Source organism: Apteryx rowi, unplaced genomic scaffold, assembly GCF_003343035.1.
Source record: "Apteryx rowi isolate R43461 unplaced genomic scaffold, aptRow1 scaffold_107, whole genome shotgun sequence".
Taxonomy (NCBI): Eukaryota; Metazoa; Chordata; class Aves; order Apterygiformes; family Apterygidae; genus Apteryx; species Apteryx rowi.
Window position 1 is genome coordinate 920379 of NW_020447275.1, and position 19703 is coordinate 940081.

The following is a 19703-nucleotide window of genomic DNA, read 5'->3' on the forward strand; positions in this document are numbered from 1 at the left end:
TATCTTTGTCATCATTTCTCTCCCTCAGTACCCTGCATGTAAATTCCATATATAAAAGCATTTCTCTGAAAATGCTTCAGAGTAGAAATATGTAGTGTTGTTCAGTGCTTGAGTAAGGGAAAGAATGGCTCACCAAATGGCTGATTGAAAAAAGCGTTTTGTGATCCCTGACTTAAATTTAGCTGTGCATATGTAGTTGTGGCTAATTGTCTTACAACAGTTTTAAATTCCAGTGTCAAAGGAAATGGTATATAGTACAGTGCTCTTGGTTGGGAATGCCAAGTGCAGTTTTGACTTTCTTAATCAACAGCCTGGGGGACTGGATGGGTGTGGAAAATAAACTGATTGTACCTGTGCAGGTAATTCTTTCACACCAGGGATGGAAACATAGCTGCCCCATAACAACATTTGCAGTAACTAAAACTAAAAACTGAATTAATTTGAACAGAATTTTAATGGATGTCTTTAATTGGTGGGGGCGCAGGATTCTTTCTTTAAATAAAAACCAATAAAAAGTTGATTGACAGGACAAGAAATCCATGCTTGGGTTCAATTACTGTACTCAACATCCAACCTGATGAGTCAAGAATCAATTATGACAGTGATGCACCTAGGATCCCCTAAAGAAAAATAATACAAATTCTTTGTTGTATGCATGCCTGTCTACCAGTTCTAGTAGGTGTTCAACTTTTTTTTAGGTTAGGTGTCCTATTCCCTGGATCAAATATATGGTGATGAATATATATAGAGCTACTATATAGATTCATTGCCCCCTACTTTGATTCTAAGTTTAAGCAAAGTTTTAAAACACTTGTCTTGCTACCGTTTGCTCCGTGTTCTCAATTTTTTCCTTGTAGACCTCTGTAAAAACTTTCTTTAGAGGCCTATTAGAAAGTTTTATACCCCTTAAGATTAAGGGAAATTCCCCAAAATTAAAGTGGGCATAGTGAAGATTAAATTTGAGGATATTAAGCTGACTGCATGTGTCCCCACCCCTATTTTGGAGATAAATCCATCCCAAATTCCTTCTAAATCAATCTGACTTTCTGCATTTAAAGTGGAGGCTATGAAAATGTGTTTGTTTATGCACTGATGTTCCAGCTAAAATGTGATATTGGTACTAGTATCAAACTCATTTATTTGGTACAGGTATCAGTAGCTCGTTTATCATTGTTAATATGCAGTAATACCAGCTTGAAAAAGCTGTAGACAAAGCTGCAAAAGCTGCTGCAAATCAGCTGAGTCTTTCCATTTCCTGGCTTAAGCCTAGAGGCTGGTCACAAAGGGCAGTGCAGCACACTGCTCTGAAACTGTCAGGAATGCACTTCTTCCCTTCGAAACCTGAAGAAGGTATCTGAGCAGTTTCTTCTCCCCAAATGGCATGAAAAAGAAGGAGTAAAGGTTAAGGCTTGGACTCAATATTAAGGTTTGGGATAGGAACACAGAACTTCAAAGTAGTTGAAGTAGATCTTGTGACACGGTCATAAAATCCAATATCGATTTAATCCATACTCTTACTCAAATGTTGATTTGTGTGTTCACTGTAATGGTAAATTCTTCACTAAATTCTAGCTGATTGTTATATTTAGACATTAAATTACAAAATTCCAATAAATGTCAATACCACTTTAGCAAACTGCAAAAGAATGCTAACAGGAAGTAAACAAAATACATTCCTGATTACTTTCTGAGGAAATCCAGTTGTGTTCAATGGAGTTTTAAAATTTCTAGTCCTCACTGCCAGGATTTGTTGCCATTATAGGTGTGGTGTGGGTGGAAAAGCCAAACCAGAAATGAGCAGATCTAACCATAAGCTACTTTGCATGTTGTCAATTGACTATAAATTACAGTAATCATTGACTCAGCAGAACAAGCTACATAATTCAGGTAAGAGACTTGCATATTGCTGTATCTAGCAATAGGTCTTCACTGAATATCAGTGTTTCTGTAAATCACTTCTATCAGCTATTCAGTATCAGTACTTCTGTAGCTTTTTAATGACTTATGTTTAGTATGACCTATTATTTGATTAAATATGATGTATGAAAAATGGAAAATATTAACTTATTTTCTTTAATATCATTCAGATATTATTCATCAGTCTTAAAATAGCACGTCTTGTTTCCTTGGATTTTACTTTCATCTGAAGATTGGTGAGTCTGTAGTCTAATAGGAAGACAATTCTAGCACTTGAATTTTGCACTTTGTGCAGACAGTAAGGTGGCAGATTTTGTGGAATGCTGTTGTGCCGCAGAAGTGTCAGTGCTAAGCAACCAATGCTGCAAATATCGCTTTCTGAGGGGGGGTTGGTTTTTTTGCTATATAAAACCACTTTTGCTATAAAGACTTTTTTGCTAAATAACAGACTTTATTCTGTGATAATGTCTTTACATCATGTTACAGTAGAAAATAAAAAGAGAATAACCCAACATATAATGTTAGTGAAGGGAAAGATGACTGTCTACTATTTTCCTTTTATAATGAGTATATGTGTTCACCTCTGATCTTTCTGCATGCATAGTAATTTATAATGAATGTGTGTTCATGCTACTGGCCTGCCTACAGAAGCATCTGTTTTTAAGATGTATGTGACTCTTGTATAACCACATGCTATAAATGAATACTCAACTCACAGGATTTCTGTATTGAGATCCATTGCATTAGAAAAATGGATGACACTGAATACAGATGTATTTTGATGGAATATGGTATGAGGATAGGCCCGTACTGAGTGACAATTCTTTCCCTATTAAAAGTGACAGGTATGAAATTATCAGAAGGCTTGTTAAATCTCTCCATGTCATTGTGAAGGATTAAGGGAATCCCGTTTATGTTGTGGAGCTCTGGTCTGAACATTTGAAGCTTTGTTCAGGTTCTTGTAAGTAGTGGAATCCATGTCTTTCTAGTAATCTACTTAATGTTCAGGTGTCTTTTCCATTACAGGGGGTGTAGTAAAACCTAGGTGTTTTACAGAGAGCAATGTGTGGATGAGAAAGTGAATGGTAAGCAAGAACATGTCTAGCTGGATTCTGTGTAGGCAGGTATTGCTCCCCATCAGGGAGGATGAATCACACTAGGTTTTTTTAAGTTAACATTAGCTATTTTACATGTATTTTTAAGTAGCTGTTAGGTAACAAAACCATCATTACGGTATGCTGAGATTTAGCTGTTACATAATGTTATTGGGAAGGCACTATAATATAGCTTCATATAAGACACTGAGAAGTTATCTTTCTAATAAATACATGTAATTTAAGTAGTTAATGCCTGCTATGCTGCTCTGAAGAGAGGGTATGTGTTTTTAGTGGGCCRGTCTGAATTACAGGTTTCTAGCAATGCTCTAAGCACTGTGTAGAATCCCTTCTCCTTAGTAAAATAGTTTATACCTGGAGGAATGTGATCAGGATGTGATGTTTTGGGTTGTTTGTTTTTTTTTTTTTTTGCATTTAATATCAGCTAATAAATTGATCCTTTTGTAATCACTTATCAATAGTATCATATTTAGTATTTTATATCTGTGTTTAATATATAGGTAAGTGCAGGAATATGGGGACCCAAGGAGATACCAGGTTTAGCAAGGATTCATCCTTTAGCCTTTTTGTAAAACTTTTTATGTAGAATGGATGCAGTACCTGACAGGTATAAAATTGAGATCCCTTCCCTGCACAAGCTTTTCGTCTACATCAAATGATTAGAGAGGAAAAAGTAGTGTGCTGTAAAAGGTTTTTGGTAAGGGTAGGGAGTCTCTTACTTGAATTGTTGATTTGATTTTTTTGGAGGGAAGAGAAGGTAGAGAGAACATCTCAGATGTTGGCTCTTTTTTCTGGGGTGTAAGTTCTGGGTGCAAGTTTTAGTGGAATCTGAGCAAGCAAGATCTGTGTGGGAGGTATAAAGGAAGTTCCTCTTCCTTTCTAAATCTGAAGTCAAGGGAGACTTTGCCGTGTCCTTTAAGAGACTTTCATGGCTTTATTTTCTTAAAATCTGTAGTGAATTTTTATGTGTGTTGCTGTTTTGCACCCTCCTGTATGTTCAAATGGAACAGTCTGCTCTATGTAATGATCTTCCAAGATCATTCCAAAATGTTGCAAATGCATTAAAAGTCTGTCCTGGAAAATGCCAGTAATGCCAAGTGTTGCTAAGACCAACTGAGTGGGGTTTTTTTTTTGTCTCGTTTTGTTTTCTTTACTGTTCAATATGAGTTGTTAAACTTATGTAATTATACATCTTCAGGTTAAATGCAGAACCTGATGGATGGCAAAAGCTACTGTAACTTCATGGACAAGTTGTCCATCTGTAGTGACACTCAGCGCATACAGCTGACGAGGCCTTTCTGTGCAGACCCCCTGGTTACATTTCATGTGTACCCAGAAACAGCAAACCAGGTCACTTGCTCTGAAGATTTGTCATTCCTTCCTTTCATGTCGGAGCATCTCATCACGGAAAGCTTCTACAGCGAGTCCTGCACCCTTCCCTATCAACTGCCCTGTTCCAATTACAGCAGAAGTGAGTACTCCTAYGGGCCAGCTTTCATCAGAAAGAGGAATGAAAGGGAAAGACAGAGAGTTAAATGTGTCAATGAAGGATATGCCAAACTGAGGCATCACCTACCTGAGGAATACTTAGAGAAACGGCTCAGTAAAGTAGAGACACTCCGTGCTGCGATAAAATACATTAGCCACCTACAGTCTATTCTGTACAGTGAATCTGCAGTGCCAGAAAAAAGGATCATGGAACCAAGCCAAGCACCCAAAGCAACTAACAAACAAAACCAGTTTTTGAAGACTATCTAAACTCTTCCAAACAAAGCAAAAGTTTTCCTGTCCAGGAACCTAATAACCACTGTATTATTAATGGTATGCATGTTCTTGGCACATTTTAGGAGCAGATCACATCACACATCAGTATTTAACCCAAAGAAAAGAGTTTTAATTTCACAGATAGTAACTACAGTTAGCTATAAAAAAGACAACTGGGGAAATTGCATCTGAGTGGCTTAAGTTAATTCATGGAAATTGGAAAACATGTCTAAAATTGTTACCAAACCAAAAATGCATACCTGTACAAGGAAAGTAACTATATACCATCACACCCTGCATGATTTAAAATAAAATACACTTTTTCCACTGGTGAGACTGAGCTCCTTTTGTTTTCAGTGATGTTATTGGTTTACTCCTACATGCGGTTTCTTAAAGATTTTTGTTCTAATTGCCAATGTTTTTCCTACAAAACAAGGAGGACTTTAAAACTCCTTAGGAATGTTAGAAGCAAACAGAAAGGATAAATTGGTTTGAGGGAGAGGAGGAGAGCAGTTCTCCAAAGCATGGTTACAAGCTTAGAAAGAGCATAATGTCTTGCAAGTGTAATTCTATCCTTTTCTTATTCACCAATACTTTTATTCATTAAAAACTTGGCTTGTCCTAATTTCTATTGAAAACTGGATTCTTCTTCAGCTCTTGAGTGCCCTTACAAGTGACTAGAACTGGTCACACAGTACACAGTGTGAAGAGGGTTGGCAGGAGCAGGACTTGAAAATTATATCCTGCAACAGAAGTTCTTCAGCACTTTCACTGATAATGGTTGAGGTCTGGGGTGGTCTTTTTTCTCTCTAATCTGTTTCTTTGTGCTATCTTCTGACAGTTTCAGCCAAGTTATCTAGAGCAGATTTGTGTGAAAATGGTTACGAGTTTAGCTCATAACTTGCAAAGCGTTCTGGACATTTGCTATATGTAAGGGCTATGTTTTATTGATATTAAACAAAAATGCAGCTGACAGCATGAGAGTGGTTAATGTCTGGGTGCAGCAGAATGTAGAGAAAATGGTGACAGGCTTCTGCTGCTTTATCCTTGTCCCTAAATGCAGCCAGTCACCTCCCCTGTTCTGTTCTGTTGCTTTTATAGAAGTGAATTGAAAAATGCCTACAACATGCAATTAATCCCCTCATGCACTAGCATTTATTAAGGAGGAAAGGGGGATTAGAGATCACAGCAGAGATTAACAGGAGAATTCCTGCATGATATTCTGGCATTTTTTGATATTTGCTTTGAAGAAAAACAGGAGAATTCCTGTTTTTTCCCCCTGTTATTATGAAAAGGGAAAGTTGGTAAAGTGATTTGACCCCAGTTTGTCTCAGCTTCAATCCTTCTGTCCACATTATAAACCAATGTATTTGTAACATCCTTTTTTTTTTTTTCTTAACTGAATCACAGAGTTTCATATAATGTTATTTTGGCCATGCAAAAAAATGCTAGAGGACACTATACCCTCTCATAATCCATTCTCTGCCCCTGGCAGACTTTAATGGAATATCTGAATCAATAGAATTGTGGGGGGGAGTTCAAAATTGTGTAGATAAGTGGTAGACGAATGGTCACCTCTGTAGTTGTGTTCCACTTGTTTTTAACCATTAAGATCAACACGTCAGTTCCTGTTAGTGATGACTATGGCAACCTCCTTAGTAACTAGAGAACAGTGGCAGCAAATGGTTTCTTGCATCAAACAGGCAAAAGGGCAAGACTTCTGCATCTGGACCGTGTCCAAAGTGACAAGATTTAGCATTATCATTAGCTGGTAAGTTCAAAATACTGCTGTGTTTAAGTGCTTGGAGCTATCCAGAAAATCTCATAAAGCGTTACAGATTACCTTTGCCACTGTCCTGTTTTATGCATAAATAAGGGGACCTGGCTCTCCTCAGCAGTTACAGCACTGAAAACACTTGAAAATGGGCTTAAATGAATTGGCACTTGCATTTCTTTGGAAAGCATTACTGTTTCCAGCTTGTTTTGTTTAATAGTATGGGAGTTTGTGTAGCTGTGAAATAAGTGAGCATATTGTAATGATTTTCTCATTTAAAGACACATTTTGCACCAGTTAATCTACTCTTAGTTCTTGTTGGGTTTGGTGTATGAATTTTTTTGAAGTTGTATATAATAAGAGTTTGTGGAAACTCATAAAAATATTCCTAGTTCATACCTCTTTCTTTTTGTTGTCTAGGAGACAGAATAATATTCAAAGCTAAACATTTTCAAAAATGCCTAATATGAAAGCTTAAACTGTATTTCTTTAAAGTAAATTAGGCACTTCAAATTTATATCTCATTGAATTTCCATTCCAAATTTTACCATAAGCATGTTAAGCATCTCTAAGCAATATAAAAAAATGGGATGGAACCTTGTCTACTAAATTTTTTCAAATTAACAGAGATAGCATCACATCACAAACCTCACCGTGACAGGCTCTGAATAGGTACCACTTGTCAAATTTGAGTGTCTCTTTCTTTCTCATGGCAAGCCATAATCTTACTGTTATAAAACATGACAGGACAGCTTGAAGATCAAAATACTTCTTAATACATCACTATAAATAACACAAGTAACAGGCAACTGTAATCTAACTTTGCATTCAAAAACTGTCACGTTTACTCAGCTATGTCAATTCCAGCTGCAGTTTTTGCCATAGCTTGTAAAATAGGGAAGGTTTGGCTGGGACAGTGTAGAAAGAAGTTTTTAAGGAGAGCGTAGGTGTAAGAAGAGAGAGCTGAATGTTACAGAAGGAAACAGAAGTTGGAGGGAGGAGAGGACATTGCTTTTCTGGAGATCTTCATAGCATTTCTAGTTTCTTTGGGTGTTTTTGTCACTTTGCCATGTAGGGGGTTGAGAGACTGAAGATCACTGACACTGATGATATGGGTTCATCTGAAAAAAATTCCAGTCTGGATGTTTTGCATTCTTCCTTTTCACTAAAAACAATCAATTAATAAAAGTTGTTGAGTGCTGAGGTACACTGGAAAGCATTCGCTTGTGCTGGAAAATGCTGTGTTGTCTATGTTCTTCTCAAGTACCAACAAATCATGATTTAGTTTTGCAGGTTGCTGCTCTTGCAGGAATGGCTCATTCAAAAGGATTTCTGCCTACAAATCACAAGTATTGCAGTGCGATGACAGCTCTGGACAAATTCTCATGCTACTGTGCCGTATCTACCGTCAACCCCTGCTGCAGGAACTCTCTGGTAGTGCATGCTGCCTGGATCACCAAGCCCCTCACCCCCTGGAGGCAAAATTAAGTGCTCATTTGGATCTGTGATTTGTTCCTTTTCATGATACCTAATAGGATAAAACGGACTGGAACGTGTCAGATTAATAAAATCTGACCACTGTTTCCCCCCTCCTCCCCAGCAGTTATTCAGATGGTATTGACTAAAATGATTTGCTACCCTGGAGATTATGAAAAGCAAAGCCTGGAGTAAGCCTGCTATCAAAGAAACATGCCTCTAGATTATTCAGATAAATAACAGCATCTTGTATTAGCAGCCATCTTCTGTGAAATGGTTCCAGTGCTTTGTGCCAGGGATTTCTTTTTGTTTTGAACCTGAACTTGTCATCAACCAGCAGCTTTATTTTTTACTTTCCTACTTTTCTGATGTTCCCTGAATTAAATGCCCGGTGATAAACCATCAGCCATAGTACTCAGGTGCATCCAAGCTGTGCTCTGTGCTGCAGACATATCCTCTCTCTCTCYTGCCCTTAAGGGCTCCTTTGGCTTGCTGTATAAATTGCAAAGTGGCTAGTGCAGGTTACGCTAGCTAGCCCGGGATTCCAGCATCTTCCTAGCATGCTTCCTCTAGACCCCGAGCCTAAGAGGTCTGCAAAAACAGGCACTGGTGCTTTTATTTCAAGAGCAGGGAATTCCCCCTGCACACTTAAGTTTTCTATTTCTTTCTACTCGCTGTGGCCTGCGGGAATGCTACAAAATCAGGTGCAATGATCCAGTTCTCAAAGATTGTGAGATTTCTTCACTTGACTATAGAAATTATTTTCTCTCAGAGATGACCCATTTTCTTTTATTCCAGGTGCCAATGGATTAGCCGCCGCCTCCTTTCCCCTGATGCAGCATGGAAGGGGCCGAGTGTGTCGGTGAGATCAGCTGCCTTGGCTAGTAATGTCCCTGTTCTGGTGCGAGGGGAACACGATGGATTTTATTACCGTGGTACAGTAAAAGAGGAGCTAGAGGTGAGTGACTGTTGCTCTGCGTGGTCATGTTGGTATTTGCAATACAGTGTGTATAGTGGGAGGCAGATCTACTCGTTGGAGGAAACACGTGGGTCAGCCAGTGAGCTGGGTAAAATTCACTGTGACTGCATGTCCCCTTGTTAACACTCACTGCATCTCTGAGTGCTAGAAAAGACTGAGCGTGGTGGACCTAGTCCACCAGCAGTCACAGGAGCTATCAGAAGCTCCGTACACATCGTGAGGGGTTCAGTTGCTGCATGAATTAGAGAACAGATCACAAGGGCAGCCTCTGTTCGTGACTAGTGCATTAAAAACCCCATAAAGGGGCTCCTGATTCCAAGCCGTCCTCACCCGCTGCTTGACGGCGTGCTGGGTGAGCCTGTTACAGCTGTACAGCACAGCCTCTGACACCAGCATGCTGGGACGTTCAGCTCCCTGCTCTGCTCAGCCTCCTTGCCGGACTGCGTTTCTGTGAGTTAGGCGGCTTGTGTCAGGGATCGTTGGCTTGTGCAGAAGCTGGCGGGCTGCCCACCTTTGTACAAAGAAAAGCAGCTGTTTGTGCCACAGGGGCTGCCGAATCTCTCTCCTTTAAGAGGCACCAAGCGTGTCACTATTTCTGGTTTAGAGACTTCTTAAAGAAAGATCCTGCATGCTTTCATCAGGCTGGGATGTCGTGACTGTTGTACTCCCTGTTGGGATTCTCTGTCCATCATGTTTCTCTAACTCAAAGTGGGCTTTAAGTGTTGGGTGCACTGCTGCTCCCCTCTGCATCTCCTGAGCTCAGCTAGGAGATCTTTGCTTTTAAACCCAAGGTTTATTGCCACCAGTTCTTTGGTTTTGGGAAGCTTGCCTTTTGCCCCTCCTGAACATAACCCGTGAGTGTCCTCGAACTCTCAGTTCCTGGTGAGAGCTGCATTGCTGTGCACCTTGCAAGGACAGGCCATCTGTTCCCGTTGGTGTGGTGCGTTCAGCCAGTGTTAGTGTTGTTGTGAACAGTGTACCAGCTACTGTTGTGTATAGACACATAACCATCAATAGCAGAAGAAAAGTGTAAGCGTGTTATGTATACACTTCCAGCTCGAGTCAGCTACAGACCGATGGCACGGTGTCTTTTCGGAGATGTTAGTGAAAGCTTTAATTCGCTRGTTTGTTAGCACTTCAAACCTAACAGAAAAAAAGCCTATTCTTTCTGGAGAACAAGGCAGTGCTTCATTTCATTGTTGATGGAAAGCCTCTTGACAGGCCTCGGTTTCAGTTCCTCAGAAAAGCAGCGAGTTAACATTGTATGTAGTGAGGAAGGACTTGGGCATGACTAAAGAACAGGTTTGAACAGGTTCAGTGTCCCTTGTTATGTGATGCACACAGTGAGGTTGCGAAATCCAGTTGTTCTCATTTGGTAGCATTTTCTTTTGGGGAAGAAAGTACAGATCCTGGCTGTAGTGAATGTATAAGGCTGCTTATAAGTACTCTCCATCTGCTATCCAGGGAGCATCCCAGAGCTCTCTCTGGCTGCCTCGATTCAGGACTAATACCACGCGCTGTTTAGTTAATGTTTAGGCTTGCTTGGTGCTCTGACCCAGCCTAAAAAGCCACAGAATGGTTTGCTAATGAAGTGTTTTTCAGAGGAGCTCTTATTTTGTTCCTGGTAACAGAGTGAAAGAGGAATGTTCCTGGTAGAGTTTGCCAAACCACTTGTGGCACACGGAAAGTGTCCAGTATGTGTGCAAAAAACAATCAAGGATGATATTCTGGAATACGTGAATGGTATGAAGCACTCCTTACTCCCTGGAGATAAAGTGCTGGCCCCCTGGGAACCAGACATGGTGAGGTAYGGCCCAGGAACTGTCCTCATGGGCGTTGAGACACGGGATCCCTTACGAGGTAAGGAAGATGCCGACCTGTTCTTGCTTGCCCTGCTCGGGAACGTGAGTGAGGCTGTCAGAATAAAAACAGTGGTGGTGCTGAAGCACAGGTGAGCAGTCCATGGTTTGTTGTTTAAAGCTTCCAGGAGCTAATGTGACCTGCTAACAGATACCTGCATGCCACCTTGCTAGTTTACCCCTAAGGAAGCTGTGACCTGTAAGAACGTCATCTTCCGCCTCCACTGATGTGTTATTTCCTGCGTGCTCGAACGAGGGTGCGTCTGTTGTGCGAAGGACAACTGCCTTTTCCCGAGGGATCTGAACGCAGCAGCTCTCAGGAGGCACCTCTGTGCTAGAATGCTTGTGTTTTACTTAATGATACACCCCGGGGGTGATTTTATCACCCAAGCATGTGATTTCAACAGCTCGTTCATTTTCCTGTGCTTGACAGTCAGGCTCCACTGACTTATCAAAATACTGGTAAAATGTTCTCTGAGTGTTACTGCTAACTTTGGCAGCAATAAAAATTACTCAGTCATCATTTACTTGCTCATTTGATGAAAAATTGTGAGGAAAGATGCTGCCAGGCGTGTCGTTGTGCTGACAGTGTCCTAGCTGCCACGCCGCCTTCGATGACATTGCGATGAGGTGTTGCAGAGTGAGGGGGGATCGCTGACTCCACTGCTGACAGGAGTGGGAAGTATGTGTGTGCACCATGGGCAGACCAGCTGCTTACAGCTGCTTACCTTTTCTCTCAACAGCCTCAGAAGATGAAGAAATTATGGTCCAGTTCTGGAACGGCAAGAAAGCAAAACTCCCACTAGGTGTGGCTCTGTGGATCCCTCCTAGCCTGTGGGAGAGGATTGTAGAGATGATCCACATGCCTTTCACCAGCAGATTAAAGCCCAGAGAAAATCCTGACACTAACTCTTGTATTTTTTCCTGCAGTCCTGTAACAGTCCTGATCCCTCTTTGTACTGTGGATAGCCTTGCTAAGCACAGCTTGCTCTGCTCGCTCTGCTGGCCACATTTTCACTGTCACTGTGGTGGTATATGCTGCTCATCAGTACATGCAAGGTGCATCTGCTGCTGCCATCCCCATACTGATGGCTGGTGGCCTCTTCCTTCCCGGTCTTCGGTCCTTCAGAGAGAAAAGGAAGAGGCAGAGCCCAGCAGCAAACCCTCTTCACTCCTTCTAGCCCTGGAAGGTCCAAAACAAGAAGGAGCAGCAGCAGCTGCTGCATCTTCCCCCTCTTCTGATTCAGAGCATGATCTGGAGCTATTCCCCACTAAAAGCACTATGATGGACAGTGCTGTTAACATGGACTCCAGTCTTCTTGAGAAGCCCAAGCTAAAGGATTCTGCAAGACCAAAGTGGAAATATTGGAAAAGGAGCCACCACAAGTCCCATCCCAGTAATTCAGGTACCTTCAAACAAACGAACGAACGAACGAACTCATAGGGAAGAAGCAACCAGAGGGAGATAACCAGTGTGCTCTGGTGCCCCCTTCAGCTGGGCAGTCACTTAGCCTGTAGTTAGCTGGTATAGATATTACAAACTTGCATATCAGCCTCTGATACAATATATTCCCCTCTCTAACACTTCTCCTGCATGCTAGCTCTTCTTTTGGTAACTCATCCAGTGGAAAACTACCAGAACAATGAACCATATTTGGAAGCATAGACATGCCACTCTTGAGTTCCTTCCCCATCATCTTCCCATACGTTTTATGATGCTTTATTAACTTTCACAGCTAGTCTATGCAGAATAAATCACTTGAAAAAAATTCCTTTCAGGCTTAAAGTGCATTTTCTTCTCATCTTAAATGAATGTTTCTCAATTGCAGTTCAGGTTTTATTCTTCATAAGGCTTAGATGTATATAATTTTACTCCCTCCAGGAATCAGCACTCACAGCAGCTCATATACAAAGGGCGAGCTGGAATCCAAGGCCATCGCTGTTGTGGACAGGTCCTGTGTTACCCCAGCTAATCAGAGTGCGATGTCTGAAATCATCAAGCGGCCTCCCAGAGGGCAACTCACAATGAAGGAAATCTTAACCTACTAGGGTTTCAAGCCATCATCAGCTGTAAGGTAATCTGTATTAATACTGTATTTACTTAGGCATTTCATTTGTTTGAATGGAAGAAATATTCTTGTTAACTGTTTGAGGCTTAGCTGGAAAAATACATCATTGCCCCAAGCTGATTGTTTGCTAAAGCCATCCTCAAATTTGTGATGGGGAGGGAACTCCTCTACTACTACTAGAAAACAAAAACAATCAGATAAACAAAAAACCCCATCTGTGTGAGTATTCAAGAAAGACTGCACCTTCAGAAACTAGCCAAATGCCCACTGACATCAACCCAGTTAAGCCCCATGGGAAGTGGGGACACCTACATAAGTGGCCCTAAAACTAGACAGCTCTGACCTTCAGCAGCAATAGAACACAACAGAAGAAAACTTATGTGCAGTAACTCCTAGATGCGGTCTGGAAGGGTGCTGGGCTCTGTTAGTCAAGCTCTGATAGTCATGGCCTCTATTTCTGAAAGATAAAAATACCTATTTTTAGCACGAGGTTTTTACCAAGTGTCTTCTCTTCCTCCCTGACAAGCAGCAGGCAAAAAGAAGATTGCTACTTTAAAGGTAGGGAATACAGAATAAACAAACTGATTCACAGCTAAGAACAAGGCCCAACACCCTCTTTTTTAGGCTTTTTTTTTTTTTCCAAACACGAGGCCCCCTCCTGTTTTAGAAAAACTTGAAAAAAATCAAATAGAACATGAATGCCAAACAAAAGCATGCACTGAGCAAAGGAAGGAAAAAGCTAGCGGGAAGAAGGGGAACAGGGAAGAGAACGGCAAGCTGAACAGAAACACTGCTCTGCACAAGAGCACCATAGGTACAACAAATTATACATCTTAAATCATGTATTAGTTCCCTGTACCTTCATCTTCTTGCTACTGCGAGCTGCCTAAAGAGTAAAACTTTGAGCTTGCTAGACTTGCACAATTTTCTTCAGGAAAAGATTAATCTGCTAACGGTGTGACTTAGTGAACAGAGAATATACTGGAATATATGCTCTACTCACAATTATACACATTAATTTTAAGCAGAACCCTACAAACTTATTAATTGTATGTTTCCTATTTTATTATTTAAATGATCATAATATATGCATGCTATACGCTTTTGTGACTAATTCACTTTTTCTAGGAATGTGCAATTTCTATGTCAGTTTGAAACTGCAGACAGACATCCTGTATGTTAGCAGGTGTCGTATCTGTGCGCTGAAGTGACATGCTTTGCCTTTTGGTAAAAACGAAAAAGAAACCAGACTGTCTTCGTTCTAGCCCAAACCCTGCAGCATGAATCACGATAATGGACACAACATGTCCATACAGTAAGAGGACATACCTTAAAAACACTGAAGGCCATTTAACAGGAATAAAAGTCTCTGAAAGTTACATAGCTATCCCTTGAGACAGCTGAAACAGAGTTTTGTCTCCTAACACAGACTGCATCCACAGCAACTTGATAATCTTTTGAAAATACGTAACACAACACTTGTAACAAACAAGCAAGGTTGGAGAGTTGGCTTTTCAGAAGTGCTCACTGCTTGGCTAATGTCCTCCCACTGCGATCAACAAAAAACTCCCACTAACTTCCACAGGAGCAAAGTTTGGACAAAGCCTAACAGCTTCTGAAAATCCTATGGTCTTATCATAACGTATTTGTATTTCAGCAGAATAGTTTGTACTAGTACAGAAATTATGCCATTATTAAAATTATACGAGACAGATGAACCTATTTTACAGCCAGGAAAGCAGAAGTTAGACACTGATGCTTTTTTAGAATAGACTTCTGGAAGATTTCTTTCCTGTCCTCCAGGAAGGTTTTGCAGCATCAGAAAAACAAAGAAAGATATGAAAGAGCAAGACAGAGTCACAGAGTCAAATGATAAAGGCAAAACAACTGGCACAGGAGAGGACAAACTTGAGGATACAGACCTTGTCAGAAAAGGACAGACAGGAAAAGAAAAAAACAGCAAAGAGCTCACTTGAAACAAAGCAGAGAGACATGATCAACAAGAATCTAGTAAGTGTACCGCTGATGTAGTTAAGGAGTTGAAGTTTCGGCTAGACTGCATCTAACTGTTACCTAAGCAAATAAAGGTCTATGATTTAAACACTCTCTCTGTAGGCAGCTGTAGGCTCTCGCTCTCTCTAGAATAGCTTTATGGATAACTATCATTTTAATAACAGAGAAACTTTCCATCCACATGGAATTGCAACATCCTCATTCTTTACTCTAGGGGTAGGCTAGTGTTTATCAGAATAACTGAAGGTAGAGATATGTGGTACATTGTGAGCCAGAGTCTCAGCTGCTCTAAAATCAGTGCCAGTCCACAGAAAGTAGGTATGTACTCATACCGCAGGGATTTTACTCTCTGTGTTCAAGAACATGACATAGACTTTCTGTCTGAGGCTAATACAAAAGAAGCTGTCATCACAAAGACAAAATTGTGTTTTACTCCATTGATTGCACCTTTAATTGGTATTATACAGTCACATAATTGGAATTAAGGCACACAATGTACAAATTGTTATAAAATCAATGTACAAAGTGGGCTGTATATAATATATATTTGCATTAAGTATAAAACAAATATACAAGCCATAAAAATGCAGACCCAAAGTAGAGAATACTGTTAAATTGCTAAAAGAGGAAGAGATATGCATAGTTCATTATATGCATTAAAAAGCCTAGTATTTTATTCCCGTGATTGCCAAGAAACAACAAACATCATAGAACAAAAGTTAAATCAACACTTTGTCCTGCCCTGACATCCACCACGTGGGTTTGCTTCACCATGTCCTCTGATGTTGCTGTGATGGAATAGGTACCAGGAGAAACTTCAATGTAGATGTCTTTGGAAGCCTTCCTGGTCTTTAAGGAAAAAGAAAGAGTTTCATTACTGATTAGGGATCTTAAATTTCCCCCAAAATAGACATTTTGAATTTTGGGTAGAAAAATTACATTCAACTGCTATATGAACATATTAAGATTTTTCAAAATATACAGGCAGCATGGCAGTAATTGTAAAGTGTTTCTATCCAGTAGAAAAATTAGCAATTGCCATATTCAAAGTCTTTCATCTAATATTTTTATTAATGGTGATAACCAGCATGCTGTAACCTGACTCACAAAACTGAAAGTTGTCAAAATAAACATTTTTGAACATAAACCTGGAAAGCATCCACACAACAAGGTACTCGTATTAATTTGTATGGTGGTACAGATACCACGTTTCTCATCTTTTGTGACTTAGATGCTCCTAAAATTGATTCAGTGAGTTGTTAGCCTATGAAAAATAGAAAGGTTTTSCTCTCCTTTGAGGAAAGAGGAGTCTTCAAAGAGACTGTATCATGTCCAAGCACAACTGGCTAGCTCACTGCTGCACACCTTTGCTGCATGCCTTTCTTCTGCATAGGAAACTTGCCAGGAACACAAGCGGGGTGAGGCAGGAGGACTGCTAGATTGTTGTTGTTGTCGATGCAAATCGGAGGAGCCTAAAGATCATTCACTCTGCTTGCCATTCAGTACCAGTCCAAAACATAAAGTAGACTCTTAGTTAATTATGTGCCAGAATGTTATAATCTGGTTTATGATTGTGCAAGTCTACATGCAAATTCTGCTGCTCACCCATACACTAGAACTGTGAATGCATCGGTTACATCACTGGTGCATCTTCCCTGCCATCACAGAACCTCCACGCCTGATCATAAGTTTTAAACTACAGTTTGATGCAAAATGATAAGGAAATGCTATACCTCAATTTAAAATCAAAGTATCTATAAACTTACCCGTTGTTGGCAAGTTTTAGGCTGACTGGACACTACAGAGGCTGCATTCTTCTGGAAAGAAAAAGATACTGTTTTCTGACCATACCACACAGATGGTATACTCAGCCCTTGAGAGAGGGGCTGCTTTAAGTCTGTGAAACTTTTCCCCTCCATAGGAGGGCTGAAGTGACACTGATTGGTGCCACTAGGAGTTTACTTTGCCCCCTCCACTAACAGGAAGGCTCACATCACTCCAGGCTTTCATATGTCTGACGTCAGACCCCTTCTATTTAAAGGTAAATTTGTGCAAGCAAGTATCACAGACAGTAGATGGACTAGTTTGCCCCATGAAGAGGGAAAGAATAACCATTGGGGGTAGGGGAGAAAGCACCTACCTCTTCTTCTGCAGCCTCCAACACTTTTTCACTTGCTTGCCTGCTGTGGTATCTGCAGATGTGTTTGATTTCATGCTCTTTGCACCTACAGGCTGGCACCAAGCTATAGTACTTCTGGACAGCAAATGGAAAGGAGAATATTAGGTAGAGAAACATCCCAGCCATTCTCATGACAACTCCAGATCCACAGCTAAAAGGGGAACTGCACAGCTACTGACCTCTTGCATTAATCACCTGGTGTGCTCTCATTGAGAATAAAAATACACCCTGATGTCCACAGGACACCTTGCCGTCAGCCCTGGTTTTAGATGCCTGTCTCCCTGCACAACACACGGGGACTCTGACACCTCAGAACTTAGTTCACAGAAATATCGGACAGTGACTGCTGTTTTGTCTGGAGCAAAATCAGAAGGACTGCTGCGGACACGTCTGCCTGCTCAGGCCCTTCAGGCAACGCAGGTGGGAGAGGGCACAGCCTGTGGGCCCTCACTGGATGCACAGGCAAGCTCATCACTTTGCAGCAAGCTAAGTGCTTTGCAGCTTGGCCAGTGAAGGCAGGTTCTTCACGTGCAAAAGCAGCGCTCTACAAGCAGAGAAAATGTTAATGCTGAAAAATTAGTTGGTGAGAAAGCTAAAGCGCCTTCAAGGCTGGTACCAATAGCACAGTGCTTTTGAGAATTGCATCTCACGCTGCAGAAGTCCTTTTCTGGCTCTGCAGCAGAGGTACGTGACTCTTCTCTCCACCCCACTGCAAATGAAATACTGGAGTGCAGCTCTGCTGCCATCTGCTGTTGCCATGCAGCTCTCCCCAGGGTTACCTTTTTGATCAGAGGGACCAAGTTCCCAAATACATATTCCATTTCATTTGTATTTTCCTTCTGTCTGATTGTCAAGCCTAAACATAACACAAATAAGGTTGACAGCAATTCTTATTTCCAAATCTATTGCTCTACTTTATTCCTTGAGTTTATGCATGTGTCAACAAACTTGGTTGTTTGTATTGTAGTTTGCCGTGTAGCTATGCCCAAAAATACCTCAGAYGCTCTGAGCTATTGGATCACACTTCACAGAGCGTCACAGGAGGTGAGCTGGCTTCTTTTACATGACGTCACAGGGCGAAGAAATGAAATCAAACTTTAGATAATTGTGTCAATATCAAAAGCATCTTTTTATAAGAAGCGTGGATAAACTGTGGTTCCTAAGTGATTCTGAAGAACTCATCCTAAATCAAATAACTTTAATCATTTGCCTTCAGTGGCATTCAAGTGCATAAATGATTATGTTCTGCTGTAGATTTTTATTTACTTTTATAAACTATCTAAGAACTTATGAGTCAAAGAATTCCCCCCATCCTTTTATAACTCTTTCTTCTTCTCTAAAGATGATGTTGGAAGCAGCACCCTCTAAGCCAAAGCAAAAACGTGGAAGTCCTGCACCTCTATTGTAACTCTATTACGGATACGTAACAGGACATGAGTCTCTAAACATTGTTGCATTCCTGTTTCATCTTGTGTAAAACTCTATTCTGCTGAAATTGTTTTAGGATTAACTAGTTACTGTTTATGTAGTGCCTTGAAATGATAAAGGTGTTATTTAAGAGCTAATCATCTGGTACACATTGAACTACTGTTTTCTCTAATTTAATTGAAGACTTAGGCTATGTTATTAACTCTGCAGATAAAAAGCTCCCTGCTGCATAACGACAGCAGACCCCAAAGGGCAGAGATGGTGCAAATTGTTATGGAGTTTTTAGAGATCTTAATCCAATAGTCACGCTGCAGGGTAGGGTTTTACTCTGAAGGAAGAGCTGCCAGGGACCAATTTCCAGTTCTGGTGTCCCCWGAAGGCTAACGATATTCAGGAGCCAGAGCTCAAGCATGGCTGCCAAATTACAGTTTCACAGTGAGCATGTTCCAACGTGGAAAGACCGGAGCTGTGGTTGTGTATGTCTTACCTCTTAATTTCTACATATCATAAATAAAGATACTGTTCAAAAGAAGTGAGCCCCTGCTCTCTATGCAGTAGGAACATGCCACATCAAAAAAATAGTTTGCTTAAATGATAGAGGTGTGAGACTGAGCCATGACAGATGTAAAAGGGGGAGGTTAGCCCTAAATCCAGAGGGAACGTGAATGATAAAAAGCAAAGGATTATTTTCGCTCTGCTGGAGACTCCCACTCGCCCTTCGCCCCGCCGGCGCGGGCCCAGCGCAGCGGCAGCAGCYGGCGGCGCTCCCTTAACCGCGTGCCCTTCCCCCAAGCGCAACCCCCTCCACCAGGCCGGCCTGGCGCGGCGCGGCGCTCACCTCGCACTGCCTCGCGGCTCGCTCCAGGAGCGCCGCAACCGTGGCGAACGCCGCGTCCAGCCGCTCCGAGTCCTCTTCCTGCGAACAAACGTTTTACCTCTCAGTGGGGCGCTGTGGCTCGAGAGCGGTGGAAAGTTCCTCAGTTTTGCATTTCCGCTTATTTTAATTCGCGCAAACTGGCCCAGCTGCGCGTCACCGCAGCGGTGCAAGGGCGATCAAACAGCGGACTATCCACGCGTGCGGGAGGCCGCTTCCGGGAGGAAGCCGCCCTGCGCGCCCCCGGCCCCGGGGG

General features: G+C 41.4%; 3 protein-coding genes across 4 annotated transcripts; 2 read left to right on the forward strand and 1 right to left on the reverse strand.

The window, feature by feature from the left end:
* The first annotated feature begins 95 nt into the window (after nucleotides 1-95).
* ASCL3 (achaete-scute family bHLH transcription factor 3) lies at nucleotides 96-5127 on the forward strand. Of its 2 annotated transcripts, none has more exons than XM_026070269.1 (2): nucleotides 96-2878; nucleotides 4231-5127. In XM_026070269.1, exon 2 carries the CDS (start codon nucleotides 4236-4238, stop codon nucleotides 4788-4790), a length of 555 nt encoding a protein of 184 aa, XP_025926054.1. In that variant the 5' UTR covers nucleotides 96-2878; nucleotides 4231-4235; the 3' UTR covers nucleotides 4791-5127. The 2 variants fall into 2 exon arrangements, with proteins under 2 accessions (XP_025926054.1, XP_025926063.1); XM_026070278.1 differs by having other exon boundaries at nucleotides 96-1887; nucleotides 2088-5127.
* A 1236-nt stretch (nucleotides 5128-6363) lies between these two features.
* CUNH11orf16 (chromosome unknown C11orf16 homolog) lies at nucleotides 6364-15322 on the forward strand. The gene is made up of 7 exons (XM_026070687.1): nucleotides 6364-6426; nucleotides 7940-8004; nucleotides 8845-9004; nucleotides 10657-10885; nucleotides 11628-12290; nucleotides 12767-12959; nucleotides 14757-15322. Exons 1-6 carry the CDS (start codon nucleotides 6364-6366, stop codon nucleotides 12931-12933), a joined length of 1347 nt encoding a protein of 448 aa, XP_025926472.1. The 3' UTR covers nucleotides 12934-12959; nucleotides 14757-15322.
* A 66-nt stretch (nucleotides 15323-15388) lies between these two features.
* Nucleotides 15389-19498, reverse strand: AKIP1 (A-kinase interacting protein 1; the record flags this gene model as incomplete). Its single annotated transcript, XM_026070702.1, has 4 exons — nucleotides 15389-15815; nucleotides 16733-16783; nucleotides 17107-17220; nucleotides 19412-19498. Coding segments are annotated over 4 exons (396 nt in total), but the record flags the coding sequence as incomplete, so codon positions are not given.
* Nucleotides 19499-19703: the final 205 nt, after the last annotated feature.